The 20,706-nt window shown below is 41.0% G+C and overlaps 2 protein-coding genes across 7 annotated transcripts; one reads left to right on the top strand and one right to left on the bottom strand.

Annotated features, from left to right (window-relative positions):
* Nucleotides 1–1,014: 1,014 nt before the first annotated feature.
* LOC147844633 (uncharacterized) lies at nucleotides 1,015–4,715 on the bottom strand. The gene is made up of 2 exons (XM_088651109.1): nucleotides 3,231–4,715; nucleotides 1,015–3,109 (listed from the first exon to the last, which is right to left on the bottom strand). Coding segments are annotated over exons 1-2 (1,236 nt in total). The 5' UTR covers nucleotides 3,232–4,715; the 3' UTR covers nucleotides 1,015–1,874.
* An 829-nt stretch (nucleotides 4,716–5,544) lies between these two features.
* LOC101884425 (rho-associated protein kinase 2-like) lies at nucleotides 5,545–19,281 on the top strand. Of its 6 annotated transcripts, none has more exons than XR_015499644.1 (7): nucleotides 5,545–6,012; nucleotides 9,982–10,249; nucleotides 11,918–12,063; nucleotides 12,151–12,289; nucleotides 14,625–14,716; nucleotides 15,629–15,708; nucleotides 17,644–19,281. XR_015499644.1 is itself a non-coding variant. In XM_087268105.1 (6 exons), exons 3-5 carry the CDS (start codon nucleotides 11,982–11,984, stop codon nucleotides 14,710–14,712), a joined length of 309 nt encoding a protein of 102 aa, XP_087124231.1. In that variant the 5' UTR covers nucleotides 5,545–6,012; nucleotides 9,982–10,249; nucleotides 11,918–11,981; the 3' UTR covers nucleotides 14,713–14,716; nucleotides 17,644–19,281. The 6 variants fall into 6 exon arrangements, 3 of the variants coding, with proteins under 3 accessions (XP_087124231.1, XP_087124233.1, XP_087124232.1); XR_015499643.1 differs by having other exon boundaries at nucleotides 15,470–15,708; XR_015499645.1 differs by lacking the exon at nucleotides 11,918–12,063.
* Nucleotides 19,282–20,706: the final 1,425 nt, after the last annotated feature.

Below are 20,706 nucleotides of genomic sequence, written 5' to 3'. Positions count from 1 at the left end.
CAGGGTTTACTTCACATTGGGGTTCGTGTTTAAAACACTTTCAGACATTTAAACAAAAATAAATATCAATTAATATTTAGCAATCTTTAATTAATAATAAGCAATATCTGTGATTGTTAGAGATTTGTACAGCACAGAATTTTTTTTAATGACAAATAATTAAAGCAGTTCGGATGTAGTGTTGTTTGAAAGAGGGCATCTAATATATAATAAAAATGATGTATTAATTATTTTATTTATACATTGAACATCATATGAGGTATTAAAGCGCCCCCTAGTGCCGATTTCTTCCAAATTTAACAACAATTAATATTTTAACTACTGTGATGGTTAGGATTGGGGTGGGGGTAGGCATTACAAAATGCAATGTATTGGGTAATTTAATAGATAGCATAAATAATACTCGGTACAACTACAGTGCTGTGACGGTTGGGTTTAGGGTTGAGGTGGGTGTAGATGTTAATAAAATACAATAAATGGGAAATTTAATAAATAATACAAATAATTCTTGCTAACTTTCAGCCATATCCAATCTAGCAACAACAACCCTTTAGGGCATGAGGTGTCCAAACAAACCCAGTCCAAGAGGACCACCTATGTAAGCCTACACCTGTCTAGAGTGGACACCTTAAACCCTAATAACGCTCTGGTAAGCCTAATAATGCTTTAATTAGTCGGTTTAAGTGTGTTAACGTAGGATAGGAGCTAAAATTCCATCTTTCGGATGAGACGTTAAACCGAGGTCCCGACTCTCTGTGGTCGTTAAAAATTCCAGGATGTCCTTCGAAAAGAGTAGGGGTTCAAGCCCGGCATCCTGGCCAAATCTGCCCACTGGCCTCTGTCAATCATGGCCTCCTAACCATCTCCATATTCAATTGGCTTCATCACTGTCTCCTCTCCACCAATCAGCTGGTGTGCGGTCTGGTGCAAAATGGCTGCCGTCGCGTCATCCAGGTGGATGCTGCACACTGGTGGTGTCACGGTCGTGGTGGGGAAAAGGAGCGAGGACTCAAGTGCAAAGAAACAATGGGTATTTATTAATAATAAAATAAAAACAAAAGGCAAAACAAAACCACCCCGAAGGGGAAAACATGAATACAAAGGCAAAAACAAACTTGACAGGGCTGGCAGGACTGGCAGGACAAGACAGGGCTGGACACAACAAGACAGGAAACCAGCAACGACGAACTGACAAAGGACTGAAAACATGAGGGGGATTATAAAGCAAAAAAGTAAATTGAAACACAGGTGAACACAATTAACTAAATATGGGTTAACAAGGAGGGTGGGACTAGACAATAGACGGGAGAGCGCATGACACAGAGAGACAATACAAGCCATGCGCTCACATAACACAACACTGAAGCACACGACAAAAGCACGTGACCAATGTAAACACCGAGCCATGTGCTTTGACAAAAGACACAAGACACGAGCACACGATGAATGAAAACACTCACCATGCGCTCACATATGCAGCATGCATGCTTCATCCCAGCGCCGACCAAAACCGAAACCAACAAGACTGAGACGCTGGGAATGAAACACCATGCTGCTGACAGACGAAAACACAAACACGAGTACAAGAGCGCACGCGTCTGAGGGACGCAGAGCGCGCGCGCGCCCGCGTCAAGCAGAAGCGCGCACACTCTGCGTACACCCACGAAGGCGCGCGCGCACACAGAGACAGAAACAGGACCGGACATGGGTAGTGTCAGAGCTCTGCCACCAAAACAAGAATTTACAAAGACCAGAGTGGCAGAACCCTGACACTAGCCCCCCCCAAAAGGGACGCCACCTGGCGTCCCTAAAGGGAACATCCAACAAGGTACAAGACAGACAAGAAACACTACAAGACAACAAAACAGGCAACATCAACAGACACAAGACAGGGGGGTGAACAGGCAAGACAACATGAAGGGGGGGAGGGAGGGAAGCCAAGCCGGACTCAACAAGACAAACAAGGGAGGGATGGGAGGGCAAGACCAGGGAGGATCAGGAGGGACAGTCCAGGACAGGTGCAATGGGTCAGGGACCCCGGCAGGGAACCAGGGTGGAGCCGGAGGATCAGTCCAGGGTGGCAGAGGCATGCTCCAAGGTGGAGCAGGAGGGACAACCCAAGGAGGATCGGCCTGGGATACCAAGGCAGGAGGCCTGTAGGGAGCTGGCTGGGATGAAGGCCTGTGGGGAGCCGGCTGGTCTAGAGGCGACTTAACTAAAGCCGGCGGGGCTGAAGACCAGAGGGGAGCCAGCGGGGCAAGGAGCCGGGCTGGGGCCGGCTGGGCAAGACGTCTGGGGTGCGCTGGCAGGGCAAGGAGCTGGGCTGGGGCCGGCAGGGCAAGACGTCTGGTTGGGGCCGGCAGGGAAAAGAGCCGGGCTGGGGCCGGCAGGGCAAGGAGCGGGGCTGGGGCCGGCAGGGCTAGACGTCTGGTAGGTGCCGGCAGGGCAAGGAGCCGGGCTGGGGCCGGCAGGGCTAGACGTCTGGTAGGTGCCGGCAGGGAAAGACGTCTGGTAGTTGCCGGCAGGGCAAGGTGCCGGGCTGGAGCCGGCTGGGCAAGACGTCTGGGTGGCGTCGGCCGGGCAAGGAGCCGGGCTGGGGCCGGCAGGGCAAGACGTCTGGTAGGTGCCGGCAGGGCAAGACGTCTGGTAGGTGCCGGCAGAGCAAGGTGCCGGGCTGGAGCCGGCTGGGCAAGACGTCTGGGTGGTGCCGGCAGGGCAAGTAGCCGGGCTGGGGCCAGCAGGGCTTGACATCTGGGTGGTGCCGGCAGGGAAAGACGTCTGGGTGGCGTCGGCAGGGCAAGGAGCCGGGCTGAAGCCGGCAGGGCAAGACGTCTGGGTGGCGCCGGCAGGGCAAGGAGCCGGGCTGAAGCCGGCAGGGCAAGACGTCTGGGTGGCGCCGGCAGGGCAAGGAGCCGGACTGGGACCGGCACTGAGCGGCGCTCTGGGGCTGGAGCCGACACTGGAGGGCGCTCTGGGGCTGGAGCCGACACTGGAGGGCGCTCTGGGGCTGGAGCCGACACTGGAGGGCGCTCTGGGGCTGGAGCCGACACTGGAGGGCGCTCTGGGGCTGGAGCCGACACTGGAGGGCGCTCTGGGGCTGGAGCCGACACTGGAGGGTGCTCTGGGGCTGGAGCCGACACTGGAGGGCGCTCTGGGGCTGGAGCCGACACTGGAGGGCGCTCTGGGGCTGGAGCCGACACTGGAGGGCGCTCTGGGGCTGGAGCCGACACTGGAGGGCGCTCTGGGGCTGGAGCCGACACTGGAGGGCGCTCTGGGGCTGGAGCCGTTGTGGTGGAGGAGCCCTTTCTCCTCCGACGCTTCCTTGGTCTGGGTGGCGGGAAGCTGGCCACCTCTTCAGACACTGCAGTATACTCCACTGCCTGCAGGACTGGTGCAGTGTCTGTTGCGGGTGCCTCAGTAAGTGATGCTGCAGCCAGGATGGTAACTGAAAGGGCTGCAGCAGGTTCGGTCACCTCTGGGTGGGCGACAGGTAAGGCAGACCCGGTCTTCCTCCTCCTTCGCCGTTTCTGGGTCATTGGAGGACTGGGGCCCCCACTGATTGCAGATGGATATGTGAAGCAGTCAGTGGGCTGGCGCTTTGTGCGGAGTTGGTGGAGCTTAAACACAAAGCGCCAAAATGGCAGGTACTCCAGCCTCTCCATCTCCACAGGGCTGAGGGGCTCCGTTAGGCAGATGTTAAATGCCTCCTTGAGGTCCAGGTTATCCTCATACTCAAGGCCATCCACTACAGCAAGGAAGTCGTGGGCGAAATTTCTGATGTCCACCTCTCCCTGCTGCAGGGAGATTTCCTGGACAACCTGAAGCAGCTGGTGTTTGACAGAGCCCCCAAGAAAAGGAGATGGAAAGAGGAAGCTACCCATTTTTCTGCTGAGTCCTCTTCTTTGGTCAGTTCGTACTGTCACGGTCGTGGTGGGGAAAAGGAGCGAGGACTCAAGTGCAAAGAAACAATGGGTATTTATTAATAATAAAATAAAAACAAAAGGCAAAACAAAACCACCCCGAAGGGGAAAACATGAATACAAAGGCAAAAACAAACTTGACAGGGCTGGCAGGACTGGCAGGACAAGACAGGGCTGGACACAACAAGACAGGAAACCAGCAACGACGAACTGACAAAGGACTGAAAACATGAGGGGGATTATAAAGCAAAAAAGTAAATTGAAACACAGGTGAACACAATTAACTAAATATGGGTTAACAAGGAGGGTGGGACTAGACAATAGACGGGAGAGCGCATGACACAGAGAGACAATACAAGCCATGCGCTCACATAACACAACACTGAAGCACACGACAAAAGCACGTGACCAATGTAAACACCGAGCCATGTGCTTTGACAAAAGACACAAGACACGAGCACACGATGAATGAAAACACTCACCATGCGCTCACATATGCAGCATGCATGCTTCATCCCAGCGCCGACCAAAACCGAAACCAACAAGACTGAGACGCTGGGAATGAAACACCATGCTGCTGACAGACGAAAACACAAACACGAGTACAAGAGCGCACGCGTCTGAGGGACGCAGAGCGCGCGCGCGCCCGCGTCAAGCAGAAGCGCGCACACTCTGCGTACACCCACGAAGGCGCGCGCGCACACAGAGACAGAAACAGGACCGGACATGGGTAGTGTCAGAGCTCTGCCACCAAAACAAGAATTTACAAAGACCAGAGTGGCAGAACCCTGACAGGTGGTGGATGAGGACATCCCCCCCATTGTGTAAAGCGCTTTGAGTGCCCAGAATAGCGCTATATAAATGTAAGGAATTATTATTATTATTATTATTAAAATAAGCCGGACCGAGAAAATCTTTTAGGTAATTTATTCCTCTAAGTTATTAACATGGTCCCACTGGTGCATTTGTTCCTTACACATACAAAACCTTTTTGAAGTTCTCCCATGCAGGCAATTGTGCTAAGACTGTGATCTATTCCCTGCAACATCAGGCCACAATCAGGTGTCCACAATCAGGTGGTTTGTCTTGGTCTGGCATCTCAGCTGAGACCTGTCCACTATGGGTGACCCTGCCAGTACTTGTGAAGTACCAGTGGTGAAGCTCTCAGCATCACTGATGCACAGAAGCCCTCACAGCACGTCAAGCTGCAAACCATGTGAGGGACCCTAACCTAACCTACCCTATACTAACCTATCACTGACCGACCAACACTCAGAGGAGTCCAGCAACTGACCAGCAACACTAAGAGACCGCTCAGAAAACCCTGCAAAGCGCATGTCAAAAACACAGAAAACTTTCCAAAACAACCTGACAACCAGAACCCAAGAGCCACATCAGCAACCATCAAAACATTCAGCAGAGTGATAAAAACTTTGAATGAAAAGAAAACTTAATGTAAAGACTTACTCTATAACTATATACAGTATGTACATACGTGCCCTTGATCTTTCATGGGACACTGATGGCTCAGTGTCTGGGCTTCTTTCTTCGGGGTTCCTCCTCGGGTAGTGGCTCTCCACTGATGTCCACGTGGATTTGAGGAGCGCTGCTGCTTCCGCTGGACCTGCTCTCCGTGATCAAGACTCGTCCATCAGGCAGCTCGGTCTCCAGCAGCGTAGGCCGGTGGAGCTTCTCCCACAGCCGTTGCTTGATCCCCAGGCCTCGCTTGAAGCGGTAGCGGCTGCAGCCGGTCTCCACGACGGAGCGAAAGATGTGCTGATAGTCCTGCACGCTTCTGCCGTGGATGGAGAGCTGCTGCTCCGGCTGACACTCGTTCACTGAGGAAGACACTGATGCTGCTGCTGCTGCTGCGGGACGGAGGACAGGGAGGGCCGCCGCGTTCATCAGGTGTCGCTTCTTCAGCGCTGGGTCAGAGATGCAGCTGTAGGTGTGATCTGACCTGACCGCCGCTGCGAGCTGCTCAACGGTAGAGACGCCCTGTAGCCAGAAGTGACTCGTGTGTGCGGGGAGAGCCCTGGTTCTTCTTGAGCGACGCTGCTCCATCAAGATGACCCAAGAACAACTTTCCAAAGTAGAGAAACTGATCAAACTTTTCAAAAGTTGTCGAGAGTTTGTTGCGAGACGATCGGGTCAGAACCAGCTGTGTATATTAAAGATCAACTCAAGTTGCTGTAGTGACAGAATGACGAGCCTCATTTAAATGTAAACAATATTTAATATCAGCAGTGAATTAATGAAATCAGCACGAACTCTGTGCTTTTATAATTGAGTTTTTATTAAATGCAGTAGCTAAATATCTAAATTATTATTATTCAATAAAATGCTGGTCTTATATTAATAAAAAATAAAAATTAAGCATAAATGGGCGTTTTTTATAGGACGAATGTTGACCACTGAAAATCGTCACAGGTTTCAGAAATCTGGTCATGTTAGTGAATATTACTATTGATTTTTGTTTGCTTTTGGGATGGTTTGCGTTTCATTAAAAAAAAAAAAAACACTGAACTAATATTCTCGATTCTATATTTACTTCATAATTAACTAGGCCTATATCAGACCAACCGGGACTTTAGCAATGACATTGTTCTTTTGATGTTTTGTATACTTAAATTTTCATAATTTTCCTGCACTGACTGGGTGATTTAATATTTTTATAGTATTATTAAAATTATTAATCATAATAATGCTATAAGCAATACAATAAACCAAAATACATTCCAAAAAAAAATAAAAATCAAAAATCAAAAATATAAACCAGTATCAGATACAACGACAACCAGCATTAATAAGATTAAAAAAGCTAAATATACAACAGTTTATTTTGATTAGCTATTAGCTTATTAGGTCAGGGAAGTGCTAATCATTCATTCTGAGTGAAGGTTTTTATTTATTATTATTAAAATAGCTTTAAGAAACTTAAAACAACCATGCCAAATAAAAAATATGTAAATATGCGTGCCCTAAAACATATTGGTTTATTTGACTATGGCAATTTTATTTATTTACATTTTATTTAATGGTTTACTTTTAGGCTATCACAAAATATTAACCACTTTCATTGACCAATGTGCTCTCCAACAAATAAACAGAAAGGGAAACAGAAACTAAATAGTAAAAAATGTATTTGAAAACATAAAAGTCTATAATCTAGACCAAAAGATATTGTTGTACAGAGCTCGTCTTATTGACTGTGGTAAGGCTCATTTATACACATATATACTGTGTATAGAGGAAATTAGGATGCAATATTTCAAGTTTATTTAAAAAGCTGTGCATATCTTCAACATTAAATGAATATGAAATAAACTTTTTATAATAAAAACTGACTCCAGGATCATATCAATGTTTGAACTGTAGTTTACAGATTTGTATTTAAAATTGAATGGCAAAGCCACAAAACGAATAAAATAAACAAAAAGTGTGATGTGACAAATCTGATTAACAAACTAAAAATATATCATTAAAATAACAGAGAGGGAAAATTACAAACACAGGAAAAAAATTTATGTTTTTTACTTCCCAGTCCCAGACGTTCCTGAAATGTCATAATCACATGTCCAAGTGTTTCTTTACAACAGTAGTATGAAAATCGCCCCTGGTGGTGATGTGATCAGGACTGTAGCTGGAGAGGCAGGAAGTCAGGCCCGGCGCTACGGGGGGGGGCAAAGGGAGGCATTGCCCCCTCAGAAAGAGTTTGTGCCCCAATGTGCCAACAATCCCAATTTTCATAAGGGATTGTTTACTCAAAATTCTTTCTGTCATTAACTATTAACACTCCCGTCGTTCCAACCGTCAGAACACACATCTAAATATTTTAAAATATATGACATAGCAATTGAATTATGAAAATTGGTGAGATTAAAGCTAGTCCTATAGTCCAGAGATCCGGTCCCCGCGTCAGGTCTGGTGCGCCCGTAAATAGCCTTTAAAACGCGCACACGGCGATGGAGGCGCACTCAACTCACAAGGGAGAAAATGGGTGACATGATAGGAGCAGCTTAATTCATTACATGTTTTGGTTAACTAATTATTTAAACACAACTCTCTTGAGCTCTAAAAGGGAAAAAAACACATAAGAAATTTGCTGTTAAATTAATTTTAGCAGAGACGCAACTGCCAGTCATTTATTAGTTATTCGGGAAGATGTAGCCTAATAAAAATGTTTTAATAAAAATAAATAGTTTACTGCACAGTCCCACAGTAGGCTACACTATAAATAATATTTTAAATGTATTTATTAATATTATTATTAATATTATTGCGATTAAGCTAAAATTGACAAAACGCAGAACCCTTTGAAAGTTTGCTTTCATTTAGCTAAAAAGCGCACTTTTACAGTTGTGTAGAGAAACGTTCCATTATGCAGCAGCAGTCAAGGTATAACACATAATAAATGCCTTTTGGGTTTAAAGATGATCGGCCTGCGAAGTCAAGTTTGCAGTGTTATAAATGGAATAGGTATAGTGCTTAAGTGGATTTACCGCGGATCAACCGAGAAACCTCGTGCGCTGCAGGTAGGCAGAATGATAATCTTTTGAAAATATGTAATTTAGGCTGTACTGCTATCTATTGTGTGTAATTACAACAAATTCAGCAAAATCATTTTGTTAGAATAGTTTCAATTAGCATGTTGTACTGACCGCTGCATCATTGGAGTAAGCCAGATTTCCACAAATATTGCATTCTATAGGAAACTAAATCATTTAAAAGCAAGATATTTTCTGAGAAATATTTCAGGTTGTACTCATTATGGGTATTGTATAAGCTATAGTATTATAAAATGCTAGTTTAAGTAATTAAATGTGAAATAAGTGATCAAATCAAGTTTGGAGGATGGTGACAAAGTATTAACGTTGTAAATGAAAATTAATTTAAAGAATGTCTGATTTTGGTCAGCAGAGGGCACTAAACTGTGGTCAATGTCATTTACTGTTAAGACACACCCTGTTGAAAAATGTAATTATTTGAAACCCATGACCTATTTTTGAACAAAATTAATTTATTTTTGGGGTTCCACTGTGATCCTAAAATAGAGCTTAATGTGAAATTCTACTTTGACATGTAATTTGGCATAATATATTCAGTATTACCCATTAAACGCAGCCTTGGTACAATAATTTGTACTTTTAAAAAAACCCTGGTTTGGGATTAGGCATGGGCCGGTAAAAGATTAAAAATAATAATGTTAAATTACTAAAACTACTAGTAATTCACTTAAATAGCATAAAATAGTATAAATAGTCAAATGTAAACCTGACTGAGAAAATAGTCTTGACTGGCTGTTTTTGAACACTTGAATTTCACAGGATGCACCAGCCCATATTGTAGTCAGTTAGTTATGTACTCATGTAAATAAGGACGACAAAAACTACAGACCTGTTCATTAGACCTTGAAGCCTAATATTTCTGCTGCTGTAATGTTGATGTTAACTAACCAAAATAAAGAAAGTTAAACTTGATTTTAAGTATAACATCATTTAAATAACTTGTTGCTAGCTGTATTTTTATTAGTGCTGTCAAATGCTTAATCACATGAAAATTAAGTTTGTATTTACATAATATATTTTCGTGGAGTGTATATATTTGAGAAACTCTATATCTTCATATGAAATATTTATATCTACATCAAATTATAAATAAATAAATAAATATAAAAATGATGTACATGTTATGAAGATGCAAATTTTAATTTTGGGTTTGATTAATTATGATTAATTGCTTGACACAACTGTTTTTGTGTATGTATATGTTCATACTTAAAATGTCATTTAATATTCCATTTATAATTTTTTTTATATTTTAACTTTATTATTTACATTATGTAATTGATTGCATTAAAAGTTCTTTAATAACAGTATTTAAATTATGAAATAAATATTTAAACGATTAAATAAAGTCTGTGTTTAATATCACATTACTTATTATTTAATTTAGCTGGGTTGCTGCAATTGAAATGAAGTATTGTTAAATTTCACTGCTATTGATTACTGAAATATATTGTGACTTCTCTGTTCACCACTCTATCTCTCTGTCCACATAGCTGTGCTGTGCTTTCCAACATGAAAAGTACCTTTATTTGGGGATGGAGTTCATGCCAGGTGGAGATCTGGTGAATCTGACCAGCAACTATGACATCCCAGAGGAATAGGCTCAATTCTATACGGTAGAAGTGGTGCTGACACTTGACGCCATCCATTCTCTGGGCTTCATCCACAGAGACATCAAACCAGACAACATGCTGCTGGACCGCAATGGACACCTCAAACTTGCAGATTTTGGCACATGCATGAAGATGGACTCGGTGTGTGGTAAGTGCATTTGAAGTGTCTTTTAAGGGGGTGTGATACTAACAAAAATGTTTCTCTCCTTTTTTTGATAATCTCATTGAACAATATTTTGCTTAGTGTGCTTTTGTGCTGATACCTTGGCTAGTTTAGGCCTGACATGGATTAATAGATATGACCACTAGGTGACACCACTACTGCAGGTGACAGCAAGTCTCTTTCTCCTTTTCAAAAATACTAGGCTACTATCTAAATCGGTACTTCGTTTGAGTTCTAAGTTGTGTCTTGACAGTAATAAAATAGAATAGTGGAAGTGAGAATGAAATTCAGGCTACTGCATTGACGTTGTTGTCACTGTCATGTTAACCTTTCGTCATCACGCCTCATAGGATAGTAAATGAATTAATTCCACACTTTATTAATTGATAATTCTGGTACTTTTTGCCTCCTGATTCATTCAATCATTTTCCTTTAGCTTAGTCCCTTTATTCATCAGGGGTCGCCACAGCGGAATGAACTGCCAACTTATCCAGCATATGTTTTACACAGCGGATGCCCTTCCAGCTGCAACCCAGTACTGGGAAACACCTATACACACTCCTTCAAACATACACTATGGCCAATTTGGTTTATTCAATTCACCTGTAATGCATGTCTTTGGACATGGGGAGAACAAGCAAACTCCACAGAGAAATTCCAACTGTCCCAGCCGGGGCTCGAACCAGCGACCTTGTTACTGGCGACAGTGCTAACCACTGAGCCACAGTGTTGCCCCTGCATCTTAATTTCTACTACTAATTCGGATGTAAAAGGTCACATGCTGTTTTTCACAAACTTAATATTAGGGAAGTGTGGAGTTTAGAATTTATTCTGTTTTTATAAGTGATTCAATGAAAATTTATTCAAACAATTTATTCAAAATGGCTGATTCATTTAGAAACGAAGCAATTAGTGACTGTCTTTGTTGATGATTTATTTAAAACAGATTGAAGTTCAAAACACACACACACACACACACACACACACACACACACACAAACTCTTCTCCTAAGATGCACATTTTTTGCTTCAGCTTTGTTTGGTATTTTCTGTTGATCTGTTGAACAGAACTCGCATTATTGTGTTTTAATGGATGTTCAGGAAAGCCTGCTTGTGTTAACTTGCTTGTATTATTTCACAAAACCTTACACATTTTATAAACAAAACCCCATAAAGGGATATTTTAACCCACCTATTTGTCATTGGGACTGCTTTCCAATAGTTTTAAATGCTTTTGGACTCTCAGGACGTGATTTTGTTTGTTTTTCTCAATTGAATGAAGCTCTCTGTAATGCCAGCCCACAATACAATTACAATTTTATTGAAAACGATAAATATCATACACTAGTAGTTGGTGTGTTTAGATGTACTATACATGACCGAGAATGAGAGAGTTTCTTTAAGATTTTGTAGTGTAGAGATTTACAATTATCACCTCACACATTGCAGCATCATTAACGTACGTTACAGAAAGCCTCCATTCGGTTATGACAGATGTTAGTGCTGCCATCTTGTGGCTAGATTATACAATGCAGTCCTTGAATTGAATGAATATAAATTGTGTAAATAATTAAAATTTTAAACATACTTGTATTTCAGCTACATTAACTCAGCCAGTAATGTTTATATCCATGTGTCTACATGTGTGTTTAGACTGGTATGGTACGCTGTGAACACTGCTGTTGGGACACCTGATTACATTTCTCCAGAGGTTTTAATGTCTCAAGGAGGGACTGGTTATTACGGTCGTGAGTGTGACTGGTGGTCTGTTGGTGTTTTCATTTATGAGCTTCTAGTGGGTGAGAAGTGTCAGCTTCATATGCATCTCTTGAAGTTTTATTTCAGTGTTCTCATAATCAAATGTTTTCTTCTGTCGATCTGGGCAGGCGACACTCCAGTTCATTCCGAGTCTCTGGTGGGCACATATGGAAAGATCATGGATCACAAGAACATCTTAACTTTCCCAGATGATATTGAAATGTCAAAGGATGGCAAAGACCTCATCTGTGCCTTTCTGAGTAGCAAGTGAGACTGAGAAAATGAAAGTTTGATTTGAGTTTTTTTTTTTTTTCTTGTAAAATTCAGACTCTTACTCGCTTAATATCCCCTTACTTGTTTGTTTTTAGAGGTTGGCTGGTAACATTTATTTTTTTATTAATTTGAATTTAACTTTACTGTAAAAAAGAGCTAATATTCAGGACAATTTATTACACACATGATGAGATTTCTTTTGTAGTTTGGAGTTTATAACCTGGGTTTGACATTACCTTTTTTGATCACCAGCCACAGTGGCTAGGAGTTTTCCAACATTACTAGCCACTCGCCATTTTCACTAGCCACAATTTTAATGTTGGAAAAATATATTTTATATTGATAAATTTGAATTTGACATGCTAACTTTACTTAATTTATACTTTGTGTCCACATGCCTCCTTGTTCATTTAATATTTTTGTGTGTTGTTTATGACCTTGCTCAATGAGCATGAGTACAGGGGATGTGATTTTTATAGTGTCACTATGCAATTAATTTAGTTTTATTTTTATAAATAGTTTATTTCACATCTGTTTCCAGGGCTCGACACTAAGGATTTGCAAAGTTTTTCTCTTGCTGCACCGAACTAATTATTACTTAGAAACACATTTTAAATAATGTGTAAAGCAAACAAAATATAACTATACATACACTTTTTATACACAGTTGACACTTAAAAACAATACTCTCATGTATTCTCAAAGTGGCTAGTGGGAGTGGCTGTCTAACCCGCCACAGCTGAAATCTACCCGCATTTGTTAATGTGTTAATGTCAAGCCCTGTTTATAACGTATTTAATATAATCACAGGGTAGCTTAGATTTGTTATCATTGTTATCATATGAAATTTTCCCTATTTTTCCCTATCGATGTACTTTTTTCCAAAATGACAATCTCAGGGAATATTTCATAAACTCCAAATCATATATTTTTTAATTTAATTAAAGGAGAACATACAAGTCTATATTAATTTGATGCTTTTAAAAGCTCTTCATACAATAAGTCTTTCATAAAACTTTAATGTCGTACTGCTTTTACTAGACACACTAGCTTAATAAAACCTTACTTGTTTGTTGTTAGAGGTCGGCTGGTAGTGAAATTAATTTATTATTTTTTCTATTTGAAATTAGCTTCACTGTAAAAAAAAGTACACTTTCTTGACAATTTTTTTACACATTTTGATCAGATTTCTTCTGTAGTTTATAACATATATAATGTAAACACAGAGTACCTAAGATTTGTTATTACTGAAAACAGTAAAGTTTTCTTGCCATAAATTACCAGGCACAGAAAAAAAGGAGATTAATTTAGCAGCTTCAGTGAGAAAAATTAGCAGTTTTTGCTTAGTTTATTCTCAGCTAATGTGAAGGAAAAACATATTTTGTCTCTGTAGCCAGAATATGATGATCCATTTCCCCAAACACAAATGTTGGCTATAAAAAAATGAATAATCTTTATTAAACCGTTCAAGGTATTCAATGATTTTTTTTCTCATAATTTTGCAGCCCTGCATAATTGACACACAGTTTTGTTGGCACAACCCAGTGTTGTTGTTGACACTTTGTAGTGTTCTGATTGATTGAATTAGTAAATTATGTGTATATTTGACAAAATACAACAATGTTAAAATAATCTAAGCCTGATTACTACACATACCTAAAATATAAATAAATAGTTTTATTAGTATTTAATATATCTTAAGCACCAAATCGCCAAAAAACTTACTAAGCCATATCAACATTTTAATTGAATTAAATTAGATAAAATGTAAAGACAACATACAAGATGATCTTTATTTATGTTATGCCTTTAAAAGCTCTTTATAAATAAAGTCCCTAATAAAACATACATTTCATCTCCTACTGCTTTTAATATATCAGCTTCATGGACGTTCACCCTCCAGCCTGACAACTTCCATCTGAATTCCTCTTTTCTCCTTCCCTCTTTCTCCTCTCTCACATGCCCACATACAAGCATTCCTGATCAAACATACAGAGAGGGGCTTAATGTTTTCTCTCAATGTTTTCATGTAAACACACACACACACACACACACACACACACACACACACACACACACACACACACACACACACTCCTCCCTTTGCATTCAGGCTGTTGGAATGTCCCACACGTGGTAGTCCAAACTGCTGCACCGCCTCAATGCAGATGAAGTAAAAGGAAGGGGGAGTGAACGGTCCTTATTTTTGGATGTCTCTCTGACTGCTCCACTCCTCCATGCTGTGCTGTTGGATGTTCTTGGTTTATGGTCATTTAACGGATTAGCGCTTCTCTGTTTGTTTTGCTGACCAGTGTTGTGCTATGTTCAGGGAGGTGAGGCTTGGCCGGACTGGAGTGGATGAAATAAAATGTCACCCCTTCTTCAAGAACAATCAGTGGACCTTCGACACCATATGAGACAGTAAGTCAGTGAGAGCTTGACTTTTTTTTTTGTCGCTGCCTTTAGTTGTGGTGAAATGAGATGCATCATGTCGTTTATCTGTTTGTGCAGTCAGTACCTTTTATTTCTGAATCGTCTGGCATCGTACTTGAAGCCAAGTCATTTAGCCGAAGGCATAGTTGTCTTAGAACGAGTAGTTTGCTGATCAAATTCCACATTTTGATGAGGCAAAACACATCTTGGATGTTTTAATTACTATTTTAGGTGAAAAACAAAATAATGAGATTTGTGTAAAATCTAAAGTTAACCAAGTCCAGCCCGCCATCTTGTCCTGCCTCTCAGTTCTCTTAAGCCTTGGGCCGGCTCTGTGAAGTGGCCTCTTTTGGGCTCATCATTGAAGACCGGACGAGCTGCAACATTTCGTTCTCCTAGGTTCTGGGAGTAGATGAGCATGTCATCGGTCTAGACTATGGTCAACTTGTGAAGTTACTCATACACCTCAGCTTATGGCATAATATCATTCAAATGAAACGTTTCCAGCAGAATATGACGCTCTAAAAAAACTCCATCAGCACTGGTAACTATGAAAAACACGACTGAACACTAATGGTATACTCAACACTTTACACTGACATTTGAAGGATCACCTGACGTTAAAGACTGAAGTAAGAACGCTGGAGGAACATCAAATTTTAACACGGAAGAGTTTTTTTTTCACCCAAATTAAAGCAATATTTCTTAATCTTGTTGTTTTTTTTTTTTTTTACTGTACAGTTGCCCCAGGTTTGGATCAGGTGTGATGCCTGCTCATCTGACCTTTGACCTCGACACTCAACTGCTGCCAGTTTTCTTTCAATGCCATGAGATTTCTAAATTCTACATGCAGGAACCGATGCATTCTTTTTTTTATTTTTATTTCTTTAAACAAAACAGATATGGCAGACACGGCCAAACATCGAAACTTTGGAGGACGTCTAGGAAAAAAAGCGCCATATCATCAAGGGGAATAAAAGGTTTGATCAAAGCGTGCATTTACACACATTCATTTAAATATGGACAAAACCAACATTGGGTTATTTTTGTTATTAGATTTAAAACACGTGGACCCTATTTGACCCAGTGTTCATAAATACATATTTTTATGAATTAATATTTTCGCATATAAAAGATAATAAAAGACTGACTAGACAGATTAGATGGATCAATAGACAGATTGACACGTGTAGTCATTCGTTCTTGTGTATTTGATGACTAGCTTCCAGTAGTATCTGGCTGCAGACTTGCATGCAACCTGAGACACAATGCACTCAATGGAGCTAGTGAGGTCACTGTGAGAGGCGGGGTTAGGGGTGCACACTCACTGACAGTCTAGATTTTAGCCTCGTTTTAACCAAGCCGTCAGTTAGACTTTTAACCCTTATGTATTGTTCAAGTGGCTGTTTTTGCCCCCAATGACCTCCATTATAGCTAAACTTGTTTTAATTGCAAAGCCATGACACCAGATAGTAACTCATTCTTTATTGTTGGTGGTTTCCCTGCTGGGATGAGATAAAACTAGTCATTTTTACTTTTGATCGTCAGTTGGTATCTTTAAACGCCCCCAAAAAAATGCTTGCTGGGATGGGACCACGAGGCTGTGCTCACTTCTGGACAGAGGGGGTGTAGACTTGCAGCTAGTGCCGGTAAGAGGTGCAGACGCTGAGGCTGTTCTGTATGCGAGTGTTGAGGTTTTGAAACATCACCTGACAACGTGTAGGTAGAGAGTAGCAGGTTCTGGGAGTAGATGAGCATGTCACCGGTGTAGACTTTGACCAACTTGGGAAGTCACTCACAAGACCTCAGCTTATGGGACATTACCATTAAAATGAAACGTTTCCAGCAGAATATGACGCTTTAAAAAAAAAAACTCCATCAGCACTGGTAACTATGAAAAACACGACTGAGCACTAATAGTATACTCAACACTTTACACTGACATTTGAAGGATCACCTGACATTAAAGACTGAAGTAAGAACGCTGAAAAAACATCCGATTTTAGCACAGAAGAGGTTTTCTTTTCCTAAATTAAAGCAAAACTTCATAATATTGTGTTAATGAATAAATTAGTGTGTGTTGCACTGCTGGAGTGAAGGTTAACCAGTCCACACAGTTCATGCAGCTATAATCTTTATTATCTTTTACTAAGAAACTATGTACAATATTTACACGTTGGCTCCAGGTCTCTTGGATGAAGATCTCTCAGCGACGTGGTCTCTTCTGGTCGCCGCGCGTCTCTGGTGGAGATGGGGAGCGGGACCACCTTTATGAACCAAAATCGTTCTTTGTACCAGGCTGTAAACACCTTCTTTTCTGCTGTAAAGTTGGCCATTTTAACAGTGGGCTCAATAGAAATTTGCTCCATATGGAGCCAGGACTGCCAGAATTTCATTGAACTGCATTTTCAGTTACTTCTGTATTTGCTTCATGACGGAGAGCGGGAGGTTGCCGTTGTTTGGGCACAAGCTGTAATATTTACTTTTCTGATCTGGAAAGATTCTCATTTGCAAAGGTTTTTGTTTGCTTCCTGGACATCCCCAGCACAAATAATTAAATGATGAGTGGGGTGTTTTAAGCTGAAATGACACACACATTTTGGGGCAGCTAATATTTTTTATTATGCTTGTAACATAACCCTTTATAACTGCAATGAAATGAAAGTAGTGTAAATTTTTCTTCTGAATTAAAAGTAAAACTATCAGAAAGTAACAAACAAATGTAGGACAGGTACTTTTTTATTCCTTTCAGTTGTTACTGGATGGCGGCAAAGCTTGAAAGCAAATTTCCAGTCCATTTTAGATAAAATAACCTGAATTATTAAAGACAGCCAGAGAGATGACTTTCATTTTCATGGCATAAATGAATGTAACTCAGCCTCTTGACTTTTCAACTCTTGTTTATTTCTCAATAGCAAAAAAATGCCAAAAACAGACACCCAAAACCCTACGCATGCTGCGCGACACAGGGGCGTGAACCTGCAGGACCCAGACGCACAGTCCACTCGAAGCTGCTGTGGGAACTAAAGGCCTGTCAACACTCCATCATGGGAGACCACGACACCTTCTCCTCCCTAAAATCCCACCCTTCACCCTTTCACCTCCCAAGACGGATAAGGAAAGAGAAAGAAAGGAATACCAGGAAGAGCTCGAGGAAAACGCCTCACTCGTGCCACAAAGAGATTTTTCAAGGAAGACTTCTGGTGGACGGGGCTGAAAGCGAACGGACGATGGACTCTGTCATGTCTGGCAGTAAATATGGATTCTGTATTACTTTCAAGTCAACAAGAATTTCCACCTCAGTTCATCCTCATTATGCAAGCACCATGTAGAGATAAAGGATTGGAAAAGAGATAAAGGAACACAGAATGGACTGAAGAGTTATTATTAACCAACAAACCTTCCCATTCTCAGCCCCTGGAAGGGTCCGTAAAGCCCCTTTTAACATTCAGAAGTCTTCAAGCGAAATCTACACTGAGTATCCATATGGTCTGGGCTCTCCCATTTAATCTCAACTCTAACACTGGAAGAAAGTCAGCACCTTAAACTTAAACTAACCCTTCAGTTATTCATCTATGAGCCACATCTACTAAATTTATAACACAAAGGAACACCGAAGCAGAACTTCATATGTTTTATTTCAGCTTTATTTATTGCCTTTGTTTGAACTCATCTCCCTTTGCGCAGCTCTTCATTCATCTATGACCCAAAAAGTATTGAAGAAAGTCAATGTTGTCTTCCCTATCCCATTTACTTCTCCCCACAGCATTGACCTCAAAGTTCAGTGTTGATGTTCACAAAACAACAGCGAGCTCTACGATGCCTTCTTAATCTTCTTTTAGCTTTGTGTAAACTACTGTTTGAGAGTCAACAAATTATTACATATATTTGCACCAATCAGACTGATCCAAAATCATTTTGCTTCATGATTAATTGCAAAATATCATTACACATTTAGTTGTCTGGATGCGGAAGTCACACAACACCAGTCTCAATATGTGTTATTAAAAAGCAACAAAAAATATTCAAGCACCCACTAATCAACAAAGTGAATGATTGAGCACTGGGATGGCAAATATTGTGGGAATGCAGATTTTTGCCCACAAAGCCCCTGAAAAAGTGGAAAAAAACAGAAGTGCCTACTCCGTTTTTTCCGTGTTCTTTGTTTTGGGCTTGATTGAGGTCGGCTGACCATCTTAAAAGTAGCGGTTTTGAGACGATCCCGAGGTATACGGGCAATAAGCTGTGAGAATAACTTGCGGAGCGTGCTAGTAAACAGAGGAGTCGTTTCAGTTTTGTTTTATGAATGCTGTTTGTTGATGTGTATTAAAAAGAATTTTATTTCAGATTGATTTTAGTCAGTAATTTAATGGGTTACCAATACATTTATATGGTCATTTAGGGAATGAATTAGGTATCATGATAAGGTGTCACACAGCTAGAAGTCATTTGTCATGTGTCTTCAGGTCCACCTTTTTTGTGGAATAAGATCTGATCTCGTTAACACCTCTGTCAATTTTAAATAAAGCTGTGCTGTTCTGCTATGAATGAAACGTGGCTTTGGTTTCTGTGACTTTTTCAATAGCCTAGATCTAAACCACAGACGACTGTCATTTATTAGACAACAGCATTGTTCACCTCCACCCGCGTGAAGTAATATTTACCTCTGAAAACACAAGCCATAACCACACCAAACTAAATGCAAGTTGCAAACAGCAATTCACAGGGTTTACTTCACATTGGGGTTCATGTTTAAAACACTTTCAGACATTTAAACAAAAATAAATGTCAATTAATATTTAGCAATCTTTAATTAATAATAAGCAATATCTGTGATTGTTAGAGATTTGTACAGCACAGAATTTTTTTTAATGACAAATAATTAAAGCAGTTCGGATGTAGTGTTGTTTGAAAGAGGACATCTAATATATAATAAAAATGATGTATTAATTATTTTATTTATACATTGAACATCATATGAGGTATTAAAGCGCCCCCTAGTGCCGATTTCTTCCAAATTTAACAACAAATAATATTTTAACTACTGTGATGGTTAGGATTGGGGTGGGGGTAGGCATTACAAAATGCAATGTATTGGGTAATTTAATAGATAGCATAAATAATACTCGGTACAACTACAGTGCTGTGACGGTTGGGTTTAGGGTTGAGGTGGGTGTAGATGTTAATAAAATACAATAAATGGGAAATTTAATAAATAATACAAATAATTCTTGTTAACTTTCAGCCATATCCAATCTAGCAACAACAACCCTTTAGGGCATGAGGTGTCCAAACAAACCCAGTCCAAGAGGACCACCTATGTAAGCCTACACCTGTCTAGAGTGGACACCTTAAACCCTAATAACGCTCTGGTAAGCCTAATAACGCTTTAATTAGTCGGTTTAAGTGTGTTAACGTAGGATAGGAGCTAAAATTCCATCTTTCGGATGAGACGTTAAACCGAGGTCCCGACTCTCTGTGGTCGTTAAAAATTCCAGGATGTCCTTCGAAAAGAGTAGGGGTTCAAGCCCGGCATCCTGGCCAAATCTGCCCACTGGCCTCTGTCAATCATGGCCTCCTAACCATCTCCATATTCAATTGGCTTCATCACTGTCTCCTCTCCACCAATCAGCTGGTGTGCGGTCTGGTGCAAAATGGCTGCCGTCGCGTCATCCAGGTGGATGCTGAACACTGGTGGTGGATGAGGACATCCCCCCCATTGTGTAAAGCGCTTTGAGTGCCCAGAATAGCGCTATATAAATGTAAGGAATTATTATTATTAATATTAAAATAAGCCGGACCGAGAAAATCTTTTAGGTAATTTATTCCTCTAAGTTATTAACATGGTCCCACTGGTGCATGTGTTCCTTACACATACAAAACCTTTTTGAAGTTCTCCCATGCAGGCAATTGTGCTAAGACTGTGATCTATTCCCTGCAACATCAGGCCACAATCAGGTGTCCACAATCAGGTGGTT

The sequence above is a fragment of the Danio rerio genome, chromosome 9 (genome assembly GCF_052040795.2).
Source record: "Danio rerio strain M-AB ecotype USA chromosome 9, GRCz13ab, whole genome shotgun sequence".
Lineage (NCBI taxonomy): Eukaryota > Metazoa > Chordata > Actinopteri > Cypriniformes > Danionidae > Danio > Danio rerio.
The sequence above is the reverse complement of the archived record's forward strand: the minus strand, read 5'-3'. Positions and strand labels throughout refer to the sequence as shown.

Bases quoted from the DNA above. Each gene is read 5' to 3' on its own strand.
- LOC101884425 (XM_087268105.1), top strand. From the start codon at position 11,982: ATGTCTCAAGGAGGGACTGGTTATTACGGTCGTGAGTGTGACTGGTGG. The intron at 12,064-12,150 runs GTGAGAAGTGTC...CGATCTGGGCAG, and splicing joins CATTTATGAGCTTCTAGTGG to GCGACACTCCAGTTCATTCC. The intron at 12,290-14,624 runs GTGAGACTGAGA...TGCTATGTTCAG, and splicing joins TGTGCCTTTCTGAGTAGCAA to GGAGGTGAGGCTTGGCCGGA.